At 41.5% G+C, this 16839-nt stretch overlaps 2 protein-coding genes across 2 annotated transcripts; one reads left to right on the forward strand and one right to left on the reverse strand.

The window, feature by feature from the left end:
• Positions 1 to 2004: 2004 nt before the first annotated feature.
• Positions 2005 to 8516, reverse strand: LOC129186098 (uncharacterized). The gene is made up of 5 exons (XM_054783970.1): positions 8253 to 8516; positions 7592 to 8112; positions 4227 to 5408; positions 3510 to 3553; positions 2005 to 3424 (listed from the first exon to the last, which is right to left on the reverse strand). Exons 1-3 carry the CDS (start codon positions 8431 to 8433, stop codon positions 4875 to 4877), a joined length of 1236 nt encoding a protein of 411 aa, XP_054639945.1. The 5' UTR covers positions 8434 to 8516; the 3' UTR covers positions 2005 to 3424; positions 3510 to 3553; positions 4227 to 4874.
• Positions 8517 to 8903: 387 nt separating this feature from the next.
• On the forward strand, positions 8904 to 16782 carry phf13 (PHD finger protein 13). Its single transcript, XM_054785800.1, has 5 exons — positions 8904 to 9260; positions 9980 to 10084; positions 12358 to 12537; positions 12623 to 13037; positions 15100 to 16782. Exons 1-5 carry the CDS (start codon positions 9216 to 9218, stop codon positions 15330 to 15332), a joined length of 978 nt encoding a protein of 325 aa, XP_054641775.1. The 5' UTR covers positions 8904 to 9215; the 3' UTR covers positions 15333 to 16782.
• Positions 16783 to 16839: the final 57 nt, after the last annotated feature.

Here is a 16839-nt window from a genome sequence, read left to right on the forward strand (position 1 = left end):
TGTTTTCGAATTTTGTTCAAGAGTGAAGCTTGTGCAGATGTATCTAATTTTAGTCACACTCTGTCTTTCGTTAAATGTACATCTTTTTTCATTTGTGCTTTACTTGCATACAAAACAGTTACTACTTGGCAATCGGCCAGTCTATACGCACAATCACAAGAAGCAAATTTTAGCATTTAAAAATCAACAGCGAGTCACCAACTACCCGTAAAAATATATAACATTGTTTGATGCATTTTTGATACACATTGAAGTACAATGAAAGTAGCGTTTAGCCAAACATAACAACCTTTCGATGCAGAGCAGAGCCACCACTTTTGCTTCTATCGTGATTGATACCATTGAAAAGTGAAGTTACCAACCTTTTGTGGAGACATTAATCTCTTGATTTCTCACATTGTTCAGTAGTGAGCGCAGATCGCGGATCTCCTCTTGGTAAGTTTTCTCAACCTTCTCCACGTCTCGAAAGAACTCCGAAAGAACCGTGGTAATTCCTTCCATTAATTTGTTTCGAAGAGTATGCATCTGCATGCTGAGTGTCGACATTTTGGAAGAATGAAATTTTGACACTCGAACAGTCGATTTCCCTTTAGCATTCACCAAGCGCCAATCGCGTCGACTGAAAACAGACTAACCGAAAAAAAAGACTTCCCATGCTGCTTCTTCTTGTTTTCATTGGCGGTTGGCAAGCAACTTCTGGTGTTCATTACCGCCATCTTCCGATAAGAAAGGGATGCTGTATAAAATCTCGCCAAGGGCGCCGCTTGTGTAGGGCTGGCTGTGTCTTACTTATGGATCTCTCCACATTTACAATTTATGTATGACGCTTTCTTCTTTTTTCTTTTTGGGACTTTAATAATTTAATGACATATTTAATGACTAAATTAAGTAATTATCTAATGGTGTAGTTATGTATTTAATTAATTACTGGCACATTTAATAACACACTAATGTATTTAATTCCAATTTTATTTAATAATGACATATTTAAGTAATTATTTAAAGATGTATTTCTGTCATTCTGTCCCATTTGATCCTCCATAGTATCCCTTGCAAATCTTTTATATTTCATGTTTACAATAGTTTTTTTTTCTGTCTGGACAGTATTGATAGTTTTACATTTATTGAAGCTATTTTTTTATACAAGTAATATTGCTTCTGTTCTACATGACTGTGTTATTGATATATAATTTTTGTTTAGTATGGACTGTTTTGTACAACTAGTATTAGAGCCACATTGAAAAAAAATAATCGGAGATTTCGAGAGTTAAGTTTATCAGAAAAAAAACTTGTAGCTTTATGTTACAGGCATTGCCTGAGACAGCTGTGAAAAGGGGGGGATTTATGTGACCTTTGGTCTTGGGCATGTGGAGGGGGCGAAAGTGAGACGGGCTAGACATGCTAATCTGTTTGTGCTCAACTACTGTTTTGCTGCCACGTTACAAATAAAAGCTTGCCCGAAGCAAGAGGACAGCTTCCTTCCTTCCTGAAGAGCTATGCTCTATTTCCCCTCTGACACGTAATATTACTTTATTCTCGTAAATTTACAACTTTATTCTCGTAATATTACAAGTTTGATTTCTTATAAATTTACGACTTTAGTAGTAGTAGGGAGTATGAGGGCCACAATGAAAGGGCCACATTGGGGGGAAAAAATCGGAGATTTCGAGAATAAAGTAAATACGACTACTACTTTGTTATTTAAATGCAATGTATTAAAAACAAAAACCTGTGTTGAGTATGCAACATCCGGGCACTTGCGGTGCACTGCACTCTGCTGTACTTCCCATTGGAACACACTTACTGTCTTGGACGGTCCTTTAGACTCTGTGGAGGAAGTGGGGGAGAGAAGGATGTTGGCTAAGCTGACATCCATCATGGACAACACCTCTCACCCGCTACATGACACTGTTGTTTCCCTGGGCAGCTCCTTCAGCAGCAGACTGTTACACCCACGGTGTCAGAAGGAGAGGTTCCGCAGGTCCTTCGTACCGACCGCTATCAGGCTCTACAACACCTGAACCTTTTTGTATTCACTATGTCACTATGCATTCTTTCCTTGTGTATCTTGCTTGCTGCTGTAACAGGTGAATTTCCCTGCTATGGGATTAATAAAGTACTACTACTACTTATGCACTCAAAATGCTAAGTGTAAGTGTGCGAATTGAGACTTGTTTTCCAATTTCCAGCAATCACCCACCTTCAGTCCTGTCAAATAAACGACACTGTATGTTGGTGCTTACGTACAACAGTTTCAATGTCCTGTTTTTACTTACTTTAGTCATATTTCATGAAGACGAGTCAACTGTGATACCCTGGTGGTCTGTTACTGCCCTGCTTTCAAGTGTGAAGCCATTGCAGCACATCTTTATTCGCTACAGTGTACTTCTTTTTTCTGCAGTAGCAATAATATCGTTGTGAAAATACCACAGCATGTCAGTTACATTTGCTGGTTAGTGACGCAATAATTGTGACTTGTACAGTCTATCCTTTTCTCTTGTAGCACAAACCCAACGGTCGAGGCAGAGTGCCACCTCACACCGAGTCAAGGTGGGGTTCTGTTAGTTTTCTTTAATGTATGAGATGTGGTTCTAAACAACTACGTGTGTATATCACCTCAAGGTAACTTCTATTTTGAACTGGTGCTATATAAATAACATCGACTACATCAAATGTATGATGTTTTTATGGTAATAAATACACTTCCTATCATATTTTTGGAGGAACCGACAACTACAAGCGCCAGTATACAGCTGCACACAAAATGATTGAACTCCTATTGTAAATGTGATTTATTTGCAAAATGTACAAACTTTCAATAGCTGGGAATGAACCCATAAATTGTGGAAGTGGTCATAATGTTTCTTACACAATACTATACATTAAAGGCAATTACTAAAGCATTTTACATAGATTGTGCAATTGCTCCTAATATTGTGGCTGGTCCGTGAGTATGCACAACACCAGAAACTTATAGCACCAGAGATGGGAATTTACTGAAAAAAAAAAAACTCAAACTCAACTTCATTGTAAATTAGTTGAGACTAAATCAACAGTGCCTCATTACAGCTAAGTACTCCACTTTGCCTCCGTTGCTTCAAGATATGATTAAATCAAGTACAGTAATGTACCGGTAAATGGCGTGGCTTGTGACAAACTGACCATGCGTTTTGAGTTTATAGGTAACCTTACCTACAGTATTTGTTCATTCAGGCGTTTAGTTCTGTTTTCTAAACTTGGATCTTCTTTAAGGTTCTACACCAAGCAGCCAGGCAGGGACCCCAGCTATGTATTGCTTGGGTGGGTGGATAACCAAATCACAGAGCGACTGCTTGACACACATACTGTATTGCGACAGCACAAAAAAAGTGCTCCTCTCCAGGTGATGCAGTGCCAACAACTTTAAGATTTGTCGGGCTTCCTCCTGAAAGAAACCAGTCAACGTTGTTAGAAAGACATGAGGGAAAACTGCCTATTAGTGTGTAGCATCCACTTAGCACCATTCTTACCTTGCAAACTTCTGGAATGTCTCCTGTGGTCAGTCTTCTGGTATCTTGGTTTTGGAATGTTTATGCAACACAAAAAAAGACCAAAAGAAAGACATTCATATATTTGATAACAATTTGTGAAAGACATTTTATAGATTGAGCAACTGTGCACAATCACACAACATACACTGTATTAAATTGTAGAGGGGGGAGTTTATTTACGCTAACATGCAGACACTACAGGCAGGTGTGTATTTGAAAGGGCTTTTTTTAGTAGTAACAATGATCTCCTGTATTTGTTTATCTTATTATCAGTTCCTATCGATAACGCTGTGCAACTAGTAGGGGAAACAATTCTTTCTTGAATGTTTCCTCTCCGTCATCTCTGCATCAGCGTGGCCAAAGCGGTGGAGAATGAAGACGAGATGATGGGATAAGATCAAACCCCCCTAAGTAGTAAGCATAATATTGTTTAAGATAGGCGCTGTACTGGGGTACGTCTATTCAAGCTTGCACTTGCTGCTCAGCTATAAGACCATGCTGATGAGTATGTGGTTTGTTGTATGTGTTAATCTTGTGTTGTTTTTCCAACTCAATTCTTCTCATATCGCAGTTTGTCCTGTTAGTGAACCAAGACAGTGACTTTGTGTACCTCTTAGGAATGACTGAAAAGTGTGAAAAGAAGTGATACAGGTAACAATTTATGGCCAAATGTAGAAACAAGAAAACATACTCAACCTTAACTTTGATGAGGGGTGACGATGGCATCCTGGAAGACGAGACTGCGCTGTAAGGGTACACAAAAGGACCGCAGCCTTCTGCAGAAGGAATGATGCCCTTTTTGCTTGCATACTCGTCCTCCTCCTCCTCACAAAGTTCCTTCGTAAATTTTCTTTCCCTGTGAAGACTGGTCAGAACGACCGTGTGCACCGCATTTTGTCCATCTCCAGGTCCGTGGACTACATCAGTGAATGGTCTTGCTCGACGCCTTTAAAATCTCTGGACACTAGAGAGGCTGGCCTCAGTTTCAGATTACACTGCCCTTTGTGTAGCTTGTTTCCAGGCTTTATCTCTGATCTCCTAATGCACTGGAGGATATTAAACTGGTCCCAAAGTCTCAAGTAGTTGTTTTTTTTTAAAAAACATGTCTAAGGTCACCTTATAAAAAAGGTCACCTTTTGTGCAGAGCTTCTTGAGAAGAATATTTTTCTTCAAATGCTCTTTGAGTTTTCTGGAATGGTACACTAGCAGTATTTTTATTTTGCAGTCCTCACTGATAGCACCCCACAGCCTTATTTGCATAGCCTTATATCCTTGGCTGGTCTTCTCTATCTTGTGATGTAGGTCTTCTTTGGCCTTCCCTTCCAGTTTCATCACAAAAACTTGTTAGGAGAGAAAGCCCTGGTTGTCAACAAAGTCTTCTAATTCATCCTCAAATTTGTTGTTGCTTTCCTTTTCCGCCCTGGCAGCCTCCCCAGGCCTCAGCACACCGTGGATTCCACTTCTCTTTTTAAATTTGCAAAACCACCCTTTACTGGCCTTGAACTCATCAGCACTGCCCCCAGGGTTGTCTCGAGTAAGGGCGTTATGCAGCTCCCTTGCCTTATCACATATGAGGGTCTCTGACACTGTGTCGCCCCTCAACTGTTTATGGGTAATCCACTCAAGCAGAACTTTTTCCACCTCTTCCACTTTATCGCTTCTTCTGCTACTAAGTGTTTTGACCCCTTTTGCCACATCAGCAGCTTTGATGGCTTCTTTTCTCTTCAGTATTGTTGATATTGTTGACTTAGCCATATTGTATTGAATAGCCAGGTCCGAGACACGTGTACCACACTCCCACTTGGCGATAAGTTCCTTTTTCAGTGCTATGGTCGTCATCACATTTTTCCTCTTTGGCCTGTCATCCCTGGTACTCCTCTGTGGTGACATTTGGGATATATATCACACACAAAAAAGACAAAGAAAGCACAAAGAGTTTCAGAGTTAATCATTAAGATGCTTACTGGGCTGAGTGTTATGGGAGCCAAGCCCCCACAAAGACAGCAAATTCATGTACTGCCAGGTGCTTTATACAGTGGCAATAGTGCTAAGCAATATGGCTATATAAATATATATGAATTCCAATTTCTCTTATCTTTTCTTCTTTTATTTATGTATCACAAATACATAAAATGACAAGACAATTAAAAAACAAAGTATTTTGGGGGCCAGAGTCCCTCTTTTTGTTACCACCTTTTGTTTTGTTACTAGACAATTAAAAAACATCCTGAAGCCCTTCTTTTCAACAGGGCCATGTCTACACATATGAATTTACAGATGTAGACACTGTGCGACGGTGGGCTAGTGGTTAGCATGTTGGCCACACAGTCAGGAGATCGGGAAGTTCTGGGTTTGAATGTCTGTTGGGCATCTCTGTGTGGAGTTTGCATGTTCTCCCCGTGCGTTTGTGGGTTTTCTCCAGGTACTCCGGTTTCCTCCCACATTCCAAAAACATGCATGTTTGGTTAATTGGCAACTCTAAATTATAGGTATGAAAGTGAGTGTTAATGGTTGTTTGTATGTGCCCTGCGATTGGCTGGCGACCAGTCCAGGGTGTACCCCGCCTCTCGCCCGAAGTCCGCTGGAATAGGTTCCAGCATACCCACGACCCTAGTGAGGATAAGCGGCATAGAAGACGGATGGAGGGCCCTATGATATGTTATTTTTTTCCAACTTCCACTTTTTCTGTTTTATTTTTTTTAGAATTCAGTTTTTTACCTTTTACACTTTACCAGCAGAGAGTGTGTGCTTTTGGGGTTAGTAAATGTCAGTTAATTAACTGAAAAAAATTCTAACATTTATTGATGTAATGCATCATTTGCCAATTTTGCCCAGTATTTCAGAAGCGGATGTAGCTTCGCCTAAACTCTTCTAATGGGATGTCAGCCTCTGCAAAGATTTGTACAAAATCCTCAACAAATTGCACTGCCCATGCCTGTGGTTAAGGAAGACGTAGTCACTGGTGCAATTCCAATTGTAACGTAAGATATTTGAGCGGGCATTGGAAAACGCTCGCTTACATTAACACGCGGTAAAAGACAACACACTCACAGAGCCCGAGTCGCACGCACAGCTGCACTGAACTACGCTAACCCAGTTAGCTTCCATTCACGCTCTGTAAGAGAGGAGTTTCGAAGTTTCGCCGATGTTTCATGGCGCCATAAAAACATGTTTAGTTTGGGAGCGGGGTTAGTGGTTGTGGATAAGATTCTGCCACGTTTGAGCGGACCACCTGGGAAAAATTTCCCACACAAACATTCTTTCTCCTTACGAAGACAACATTTCATTCACGTGATGTAAATTTCCGCATGATTCCGCTTTTAACAGTAGATTCTGTTTTTATTGGCCAATTCCACGATTCCGTCTGTGGAAGTCATCGGCAATTTCTCTGTGTCTGGTGGACTGCTTGACTTTGCCTATGGTAAGGGTAGTGGTTTAATTAATCTTGAGTCGTTGTCCATAGGCAACTCGTTCAGGCTCGTGTGTGTGTTTTTTTTCACCACTTCATGGTTTTCAGGTAACATTAGTACTTTGTCAACTTTTAAACGCTGTCATCGTACTGTTGTTCATGCCGTGTCTTTAGGTGATGGAAAAGAACAGAGCACTCTGAAACAGTAAAATGTCAGCTTATATTTTTAAAATGCTCTTTTGCTACTTGGTGTGAGCCATCTCATTTTTAAAGGTGATGGTCTTCTTTGCGTGTGTAAGTCAAAGTGTGTCCCTGAAAAGTGTGGGGAACCCCCCTAAAGCTTAGTTTGTAACTCGAATCCAGGTTATAACCATATATTACTCAAAAATGTGGGTTCAAATCTAAATTGTTCCATCAATTAAATGCTAGACTGATGAGAGTCCACTATATTTACTAATGCAAGGCACTTACTAAGACACGGCTCTACTGACTATGGATGATTGATGCTTGAGTAGATACAGAAGCCGGTAGAACCGAGTACAGCCAAGTCGAGACAGAATTGTCCAGTGGAAACAGGGTATTCCTGCCCTCTGGAGAAAACATTTCAATGTAGTCATACAAATGTAAATAAAGAATGAAAAAAAGAGTTTACCTTTTTGTATGAGTTCTTTTGAAGTTCCAGCGGTCCCAGGTCTTTGTTTAAGATTCCCTCACTACTGCTCAACCGAAAGCGTTCAGTGGGTGTGGTGAAGTTTCCCAAAGCCATATCCCGGAGTGAGGCAGTGATGTCACCCCTTTCAGTGTGTTCCTCTTTGGCATCACTTTTAAAACACTCTACCGTGATGCAATTGTCTGTTTGTTCGCTTTCTCGTTCTGGTGCCAAGCAGCCATCATATTCAATTTGCTGTTCAATGGATACGTTGGCCACTGACTTCGAAACCATTGCAGGTGACACTGATATTTCCGTTAGCTCCTCTTTGAGTATATTCGCCAGTGGCTTGGATTCTTTTGTTTGCTCATCTTCGGGTATATTGGCAAACGGCTCAAGTGTATCTTTATGTTCCATTTTAGGTAGTTTAGTCAGTGGCTCTGATAATTCTGGCTCCACAGGGGCGTTTAGCTCAGGTGGCTGCTCTCTGACAGCCGTGGCTGATCTAGAGAATCTATTATGATCTATTGAGGGAAAGAAGATAAATACGAATATATATTTTACATTGGGTATAACAAAAATATAACAGCTGATGTGTTGACATGTGACGTATCATGACAGAATATTTTATGTATGTAATAGAAACATGAGCAAAGTTACAAACCAATATTGGGTGAATTCATGCGCGGGTTTCTCCTATTGTACAGTAAGAAGCGCAAACGCTCGTTCTCCTCTTGGTATCCTCTAACAATATGCTCCACTTCTTTAAATATCTCCATGGCGGCATAGGTAAACCGTTCCGTTAAACGAGACTGAAACTTGTGCAGCAGGCCGATGGTCGACATTTTGGAATTATTTAATACTTAAAACTACGACTGTTCTCTATTTGCCTTTACTGACTGCAAACAACATCGACGAAAACACCACACGTAAGACAAACCGGAAAAGGAAGTCGCTATGTTTCCGGTTGGAAGTGTTTAAAGTCCTGTATTTTTTATTGAATAGAAAAAAATACAGCAAAAAGGTACAATGTGAAAAGAAAAAGCTGTAATGTTGATACTAATAGCTAATAATAACAAAGCGTTGTTAGAATATATGTAACGTGTTTAGCCTTTTTACAAATCAATAAAATATATATTGTGTAAAATATATATGTGTAAAAAATGAAATTCACTATGAGACCCCCCTCGCAAAGACACCCGCGTGCTCAAAAGTCAAAAACACTACGCATGAGACCATACTGTAGGGGGCGCCCGCGCCTCATCTTGTTTAGAATCCACTACAGATTTTATGTTGAAGAAGAAGAAGACTGGTGGGCAGGCTGGTGGTGACAGGCGAATGAACCGTTCCTCTCATCAACTAACTGGATAAGGAGAAGACATTACAGGATAGCTTGATGGCTATTCGGTAAACTGCGGTTAAGCTTTGGTACGTCTAACTGCTCGTTTATTTGCACAGACCCTGGTGCCAGTCAAGTAAGGTGCTGACAAACCGACCATACACCTACGCTTCGAGTTAGAGGTAGCGTTCACTTCAAAGAGAGGTAACACATCAGTCTTAACGGTGGCATTGAGTCCGTACGACATCACCACTTCTCCTGTCAAGATAGTACCAACACTCCGTGAAGATGGGTGACATTAAGCCGTCGACGTCTCACACTTTTCAATCGGAGGTAAGTAAAGAGTCCATTGCAGAAACTAACAACTGTTGGATGTCGAGTGGTTTTGCTCAATGCTAACAGTGCTAGCATTCTTCTTGCTCGGGCTGGTCACCACACTGCTAGCTGCAATGCGCTAATGTTGACAGAACGTTGCAAAAAATGTGATAACTCACGGCGAGCATTCACGCAAATCGTTCGTCTAGTTTAAACGTGCAATGGTGCTTTTTTGCGTGTGTGAACTCCTCGCTTTACTCAAGACAGCACTTGTAGCGGTGTGTTGTTGTTGTTCAAGCTAGCATAACGTTTAATCGATTGGGAAACATTCCATCATTCCATAATTGCTAACATGGGCTAACTAGCCCGATCTGATTGTAAAACTCTACCACAGCCAAATGATCGAAAGCCAATGTGATAGATTGTTGACGTGCGAGGCGAAATCACGTAAAGTTGTTTTGTTTGACTCTTACTAGCCATGGCTAGCTCGGTAGCGTCGGTGACTGTTGTCTGTCAGTTAACGTTATTAGTGGGGGTTGGTAGGATGGTTCTCAAGAGAGTCCAATGAAAAATGTGCTTACACGTTTATTTAAAAACAAAACTTGTTCCTGTCATATCCATTGTTATGAGTGACTCTGCTCTGTTTTGCAACTGTCGAGCACACACCGAGAAGAAGTTTGGAGAGCATGACTCTCCATTGTGGACAGCTGATTTTCTGTCATGACTGTCTGTTGCAGGGTTTTAGCCCGCCTTACAGGAAGAGAAAGAGGACAGTCGAGGATTTTAACCAGTTTTGTACATTTGTCTTGGCCTATGCTGGTTACATCCCATACCCCCAAGAGGTAAGTAAGGTTTCGCAGTGTTTTTGTTGATCTCTAATGCTAATATGTTAGTGTTAACAAGCCATCTTAACTCTGAGCAATATACTCTATTTTGAGGAACACGCAAACAGCATCCAATGCAAAAGCTGTCAATGTAAAATAATGCTCTGTTTTGATTGAGACTGCCAGAGAGGTATTCTTTCACTGCATCATGCTGCCTTAAAAAAAAGTATTTAGTGAACCTTATTATCCCATGGACAGGTCAAGCATAAATGCAGGGGACCCTTGTTGTCTTCTATTGTTATTTTTCCAGTTTCGTGCCCTAAATTAAGGCATATAGAGTAGTATTTTTATTTCTTTTACACGCCACGTTTCACACTTTGGGTGTGAGGGATGCCTTGGCAATGTTATTAGGTTTTTGACATCTTAAAGGAAAACTGCACTTTTTAAAAAAAAAATGTTTGCCCATCATCCACAATCCCTATGTGAGACATGAACACACGTGTCTTTCTCTTTTCTGTGTGTTCTAAAGATGTAATAGCAGCTAAGAATGCACGTAATGGGACACACCTCTTCCGCCAGTAAAGCCTCCTGAAAAAGCCTCCAAAAGACACCAACAACGCTCCATTTACACCATGTGACCTGCATATTAACCAAGCTGCAGCAATATTGTTATTAACATTGTTATGCCGAAGAACTACTTTACTGGCATAGTGAAACCACACAACACCGGCTAGCTACTAGCCGGATAGCGACTAGCTTCACAACACACTCGCCCGCAACGCCTCAGGCCACTACCAAAAGGTACCGCTAAATATCGGAACTGCCGACAGAGCTGCTGTGTTTTTATTTTTAAGTTTGGAAAAGTTAACGCCAGGTGTAGCGTTTTTATTTCTATGTTGCTATGTGAAATCAATGCGCCCAGGATGGAAGTTCCGGTCATGCTTAAAATGACCAAAGTATGGCAAAATACTGTAAGTATTATAGATGTGCCTGATACTACATGGCCACAGCATGTATATAAAACCATAAAATGTTGTTGGAGGTTTTTGGGTCATTGCATTAAAGGGTCACTGACATGATTTATCAACTTTGCTTCAATATGTTCTACATTGTTTGTAATTATGTTCTACGTTGTTCATTTTTTGAAAGCGAACGGTAATATAGTACGTGGCAGGGGAAATGTTCACTGACTGCCGCAAAAAAGGGGGCGTTTCCGGAAGTGACGTCAGCAAAGGCTCATCTTAAGATGAGTAAACAAACATGAGAGGATGGACGAGACAGAAGATTTGAGCCATGTGTCAATAGTTTTCGAGGAGGAAGAAACATCTGGAGATGAAGTAGGGAACTTGCAGAACTGGGAATTAAACCGTATTTATTCAAACCACAAAGGATGGGATAACATGTCTGATGCGGAGGTGTCCGATGACAAAGGCATGAAGATTGGTCGGCTTCAAACACAAAATGGTAATTGTAGATTACCTTGGAGTTGCTTATCCTTCACTTATTGTTTTAAAGAATGAGCGTAAAAGGGTCTATAAAGCCTTTTTTGTTGTATATTTCATTGCCGCCCCGCCCCCCACCGTCAACATATCGCTGTGAAAGTATGTTTTATAACATGTAGAAAGCTTTGAATGCCGGTCGTTATGATGGCATCATGTTTATAACACAATATGTAAACAAGCCATGACTTACTCTGTTCTGTGGCAACTGACGCCGTCCTCCTCCTCTTGTCCCGCGTAGCATAGCATCAGGAATAGCATCCTAGCATTCAAAATGCATTTATACCGTACGCTCAAGGCAAATGCAAATGCTTCTTGTAAAGGTGTTCCTTCATAGCAGTCTTCAGTGACATGAACATTTCAAAGAACAGAACAGAACGCGAGGAGGAGGTCCATCTGTTTCTTGTTCTCTGTACTTGCTTCTTCACTGTTGTCTTAAACGTACAGTATCACTGGAACACTGTGAAAAGCCAGCGGCAACAAATCGATGTGGCATGACTACTATTTTGGTTACAAATTAACCAAACAAAGTCGACGACCAGCCTCCAGAAGCCTGTGTTTATGCTGCGCCCATAGACATACACGCCTTTGCCGGAAACGCCCCTTTTCTGCGACGGTCAGTGAACATTTCTCCCGCCATGCACTGTAAATGATGGGCAAAATAAAAAAAGTGCAAGTTTCCTTTAAGCAAAGTCCCCAACCAGTGTTGCCAGCCTCATTACCAAGTTTGATGCTATTCAAAATCATTTGAGTGTTTGTCTTTCAGCAAGAAATGTGATTTTATTGTTTCAGAACTCTTCACTGCGCAGTACGTCTAGCCCCCCCAACAGCACTGGAAGCACAGTTGATAGTGATGGCTGGACCCCGGGCCTGTCACCGTCCTGTCCCCAGTACTCCTCTTTGGTCCCCCTGGACAGGATCAGGAAACGTCCACAACTGGGGGTCACACTGTCTGGTCACACCAAAAAAGATGTGAATCGACTTTACAATCTAATCTAATCCTATTTTTTTTTTTTTTTATCCTGGCTTTGACCCAAAATACTTGCCTTTTCTGCAGCACATGTTCACCACCCTGCATCCAGACGACCGCAGGAAAGCCGAGAAGCTGAAGAAGAAGAAGAGGAGAAAGGAGAAGGAGCTTCAGACGGATGAGGAACAGGGGCAGTCTCACTTGACCATCCCAGGGCTGCAGCCTCCTTTCTCCTTAGGTGGCTTGCCCATAAAAGAGGAACCAGAAGACGACATCAGCATTTCCCTCCATCCTCAGCATGGGTCCATCCCATCCTCTTGCAAGGAGGAACCCAAAGAAGAGCGCCGGTCCTGGGATGGACAAGACTTGCAAGAAGGGGTGGTCAAGGTACAGAAAGTAGAGGGCCTTCCAGGAAACAGAACAGTTTTTCGTCAGGGGAAGCAGGTAGTGTTCCGAGATGAAGATGGCTCAGGAGAGGATGAGGACATCATGGTGGACTCAGGTGAGCTCTTACTTTTACATTAGCAGCTTTACGACTTGGAGGCCGATTCTAATTCACTAATACACTTGATGTATTACAATTACCTTGACTTCCTCTTTCTAGAGAAACAATATGTACCGATAAGTAATGATAATAATAAATGATAGAAATAACATACATTTGGCCTGCGATAGTGATTTTAATTCTATCACCCTGTCGTTATCATACATGTCACCTTGCAGCGACGTTTTTTCCTCATTTGTTTGGTGCTGTCATGCAAATTCCAAACGGGCAGTGTTGTGGCGTTGACGGAGACGAGGCCTTTGAAGACCTTTTTTGTTCTTAAAACCCTTTTCTCGTCTGATGGTTATTGGACACCATTAACAACCTTCATCCTGTCTCGTGATGGACAGTAAATCAGATCCTCCAGCCGGTGACATTTTTTGGGATCTACAACTTTGACTTTTTTGTTCCATAACCCTCAGGATCTTTTGAAGAAGTTTAAAATGACTGTCTTACTGGCTGCACCCGTGTTCATAGAGACAAAACTTTTTTGCCTTTGCCATCAGGAGATCATGGCAGTGTGAATACCTGACAGAAAATAACATTGAATCCATATTTTTGCCAAGATTTTAGCTTTGAAAGGCTATGGTCTTAAACCATTGGTCAGCTGAAGAATAGCCTATTTCAGTTCAATGGTTGTTTGCAATAACAACTGCTTACTCACATTCTTTTTTTGTGACACTCTCACTCGTTTCTTCTTTTTGCATTTTGAAGGTCTGCTAAGAACCTCCTTAAAGGGATAGTTTGGATATTTTTGACATGAAGTTGTATGACATCCCCATCAGCAGTGTAGTGCATCAACGGTGACTTACTCTGCACTTGGTCCCGTGTGCCTAGTTCTGGTCAGATTTTGGTGTATGCTCGTGCCTCAGCCATCTTGGTTACGTATGTGTTCCACAGCGGATGAAGATGACAGTTTTTTTCCTGAACGAGACATCTTGTCACGGGTTAATCTCGTGAGATCTCGTGTCAGGCAACACCCCTAACGGCCGGCCATACCGTACCCTGGCCCACATCACAAGTGTAGCAAACGTGACCGCGGATCAGTGCACTCACACAAGACAAATGTTCTTGACTTTAGATGTTTAAGCACGGTTCGAATAGCCTAGTGTGAGTACACCCTCACATAGAGTATACTCCACGTTTATCGAGGTTAAATCAGTTCCAGACCCGACTGTGATAAGTGAATTTCCGCAAAGTAGGATTCCTTATTTATAAATTGAAATTTTTTTGTAGTTATGACCTACTAAATACTTTTTCTAACATTATTAGAGACCTCTGGACTTTAAATAATACCCCTATAGTGAAGTGAAAATAAGAATAAAGACACTCGCACGCACACACACACACACACACACACACACACACACACACACACACACACACACACACACACACACACACACACACACACACCAGTGTTGCCAGGTCTGCTTATTATAACCGACTTTGGGCTTTCTTGTTTGGAAAGTCGCTTGAAAACATCTTATTTTTGTTTTGAGATGGTTTTCAGAGCGCTAGTCTCTCATGAGACCTGGCAACACTGACATTCTTACCCCTAGCCTAAGGTTTGTTTCATGTGATACACTTACTACACGCTGCTTATTAATTACACACACACACACAGAGTTCTTACACACAACACTACCGTGTGAAAATACTGCAACGTGTTCGATGATGATGCTACATTAGATGCGTTTACCCAGGCCTTTGCCTTTGAATGAGTGAGTACACTGTTTTCTGAATGCCTTCTATCTGTGTTTTTGTTCGTTTAGCCATTTTTATGCTTGAAAATGCTTAGTTTAGGCCAAAAACACATAAAATGTACTTACGTAAATGTGCATGTTTTGGACTATATTAATAGGCCATAGCCAACCACGAAACAGCGAGCAGCCACAATATGTTTTTTTAAAATGAATATCTTTTGAAAAACTGACAGAATGAAGCCACTGTAGTCGAAGCGTGAAGTGGCGAGGGATGACTGTATACTCACCATATTCTTTCTCGCTTGGCCTCTCAGATGACGATTCGTGGGACCTGGTGACATGTTTCTGCATGAAGCCGTTCGCCGGCCGGGCCATGATCGAGTGCAACAAGTGTAACACCTGGATCCACCTGTCGTGCGCCAAAATCCGCAAGAGCCACGTGCCGGAAACATACATGTGCCAGAGCTGCCGGGAAACCCACGGCCCCCCGGACGCTCGCCGCTCCCACCGCTCTCGCATAGGTCCACGGAAGCACCTGCTAGAATAACCTCCACAACAAACTCCACCCTCCAGTTTGTCGGAACTGATCCCTCGTGGGTATTTTCTATGAACACTTGTGGGCCTATAGCAAACATCCTAGCTCTACAGATGTGTACTTGTGCTTCCCTACAGACTCTCTGCGTAAGGCAATCACTGAAAGATATGTGTCTGTAGATGACTTTAGCATAGCAGCGTACCTCTACTGTAGGGATTGTAGTGTCTTGTGAACACTGGAAACTGCCATATCGAGTCCCTCCACAAACTGCCACCCTCTCTGGTGCATTCTGGGATGTGTCGGAAAGACTCTTTGCACTTTTTCTCACTTAAACGCAACCCTTTTGGCAATAGGGACAGGTATGTTGTTCATATGAAACTGGATTTGATTTCTCCCAGCAGCCTCTTGTTAGTGTTGCAGAGGTGGCTGTTTAGATGGAGAAAACAAGATAAGCCTTGACATAATTGCTTCAGATGGTGCTATAGTATTAAGCTGATAATCCAATAGAACAAAGATGTAGTCTGCATCTGCGTCATCTGTCTGTCTGTATTTAAGTTTATTGTGGCGAAAGAGAAGCCCGGGGGGGGGTTGTTCTTCTCTCTTCTTCTCAAACCGTCTTCCAACCTTGTTTGCTGTGTGTATCAATATGATAGTCGGCCAGGGGGCGTTCACTTGTTCTCTCTGACTTTATATCTGACACTACATCCCACTCCCTGTGTTTTGCTTCATATATAATTTCTTCCTACATCCCTTTTTTCATTCTGAAGCTTTCAGAGGCAAATATATTTATAGAAAGGACTCCTATGGCCATTCAGCTTCAACAACTGGAATAGTGTTTGACTCTCCAGTGTTTAATATGCATGTGAGTGATTTGAGTGAGAAAGTCAATGCATGTGCTGCTATGAAAAATCTATACTTTGTTTCATTTTCTAAGAATCTAATCTGCAAATGATCACCTTTGGGGTGTGTGTGCGTTTGAGAGAGGAGAGTGAAAACACGACAAGTCTCATCACTTCTTCCCAACAGTATTCACTTACATTATTGGAAATGCTTATTTTTTACAGTCGTTTTCCCTGAAGCTTGCTGCCATTTGGATAAAATATTTTAGCAAATGTGCCATGGACCTGTTTGTGTAGGCTATATTTTGTGTGTAATTAAACAAAAGCCATACTCCTTACACAGTGACGAACATTAAGTATGATACATGTGGTTGGCAAACCGGTGAAGTACATCCACGCACTTCTGATGTTACGTTGCAAAAATAATCAGCCAGGTTGTGATGTATCCTAAGCCACTTAGAGAGCCTGAAGCCCTCATTTTAATTCTAACATATAAATCTGTAATTAGCTGGTTTATTCCAATGGGTTGGGTTGTCCTCTGCCCTTTTATTGACAAAGCATCATCTGTACTGTGGTGAAAACTGTTTCTATGAAACTATTGTAAATAAACAGTTACCGTTTTATCCATTTGTTGTTGTTATTGTTCATATACCCCAATCCCAATAAACTGATGTTGAGGA

The sequence above is a fragment of the Dunckerocampus dactyliophorus genome, chromosome 8 (assembly GCF_027744805.1).
Source record: "Dunckerocampus dactyliophorus isolate RoL2022-P2 chromosome 8, RoL_Ddac_1.1, whole genome shotgun sequence".
Classification (NCBI taxonomy): domain Eukaryota; kingdom Metazoa; phylum Chordata; class Actinopteri; order Syngnathiformes; family Syngnathidae; genus Dunckerocampus; species Dunckerocampus dactyliophorus.

What these genes read in the sequence shown, in the direction of transcription:
- LOC129186098 (XM_054783970.1), bottom strand. Translation starts at nt 8,433, where the DNA reads ATGTCGACCATCGGCCTGCTGCACAAGTTTCAGTCTCGTTTAACGGAA. An exon ending in CATGAATTCACCCAATATTG is followed by an intron (nt 8,113 to 8,252) that starts GTTTGTAACTTT and finishes TTCCCTCAATAG; the next exon opens with ATCATAATAGATTCTCTAGA. An exon ending in AAAAGAACTCATACAAAAAG is followed by an intron (nt 5,409 to 7,591) that starts GTAAACTCTTTT and finishes ATGTCACCACAG; the next exon opens with AGGAGTACCAGGGATGACAG.
- phf13 (XM_054785800.1), top strand. Translation starts at nt 9,216, where the DNA reads ATGGGTGACATTAAGCCGTCGACGTCTCACACTTTTCAATCGGAG. An exon ending in CTGGTCACACCAAAAAAGAT is followed by an intron (nt 12,538 to 12,622) that starts GTGAATCGACTT and finishes CCTTTTCTGCAG; the next exon opens with CACATGTTCACCACCCTGCA. An exon ending in GGACATCATGGTGGACTCAG is followed by an intron (nt 13,038 to 15,099) that starts GTGAGCTCTTAC and finishes TTGGCCTCTCAG; the next exon opens with ATGACGATTCGTGGGACCTG.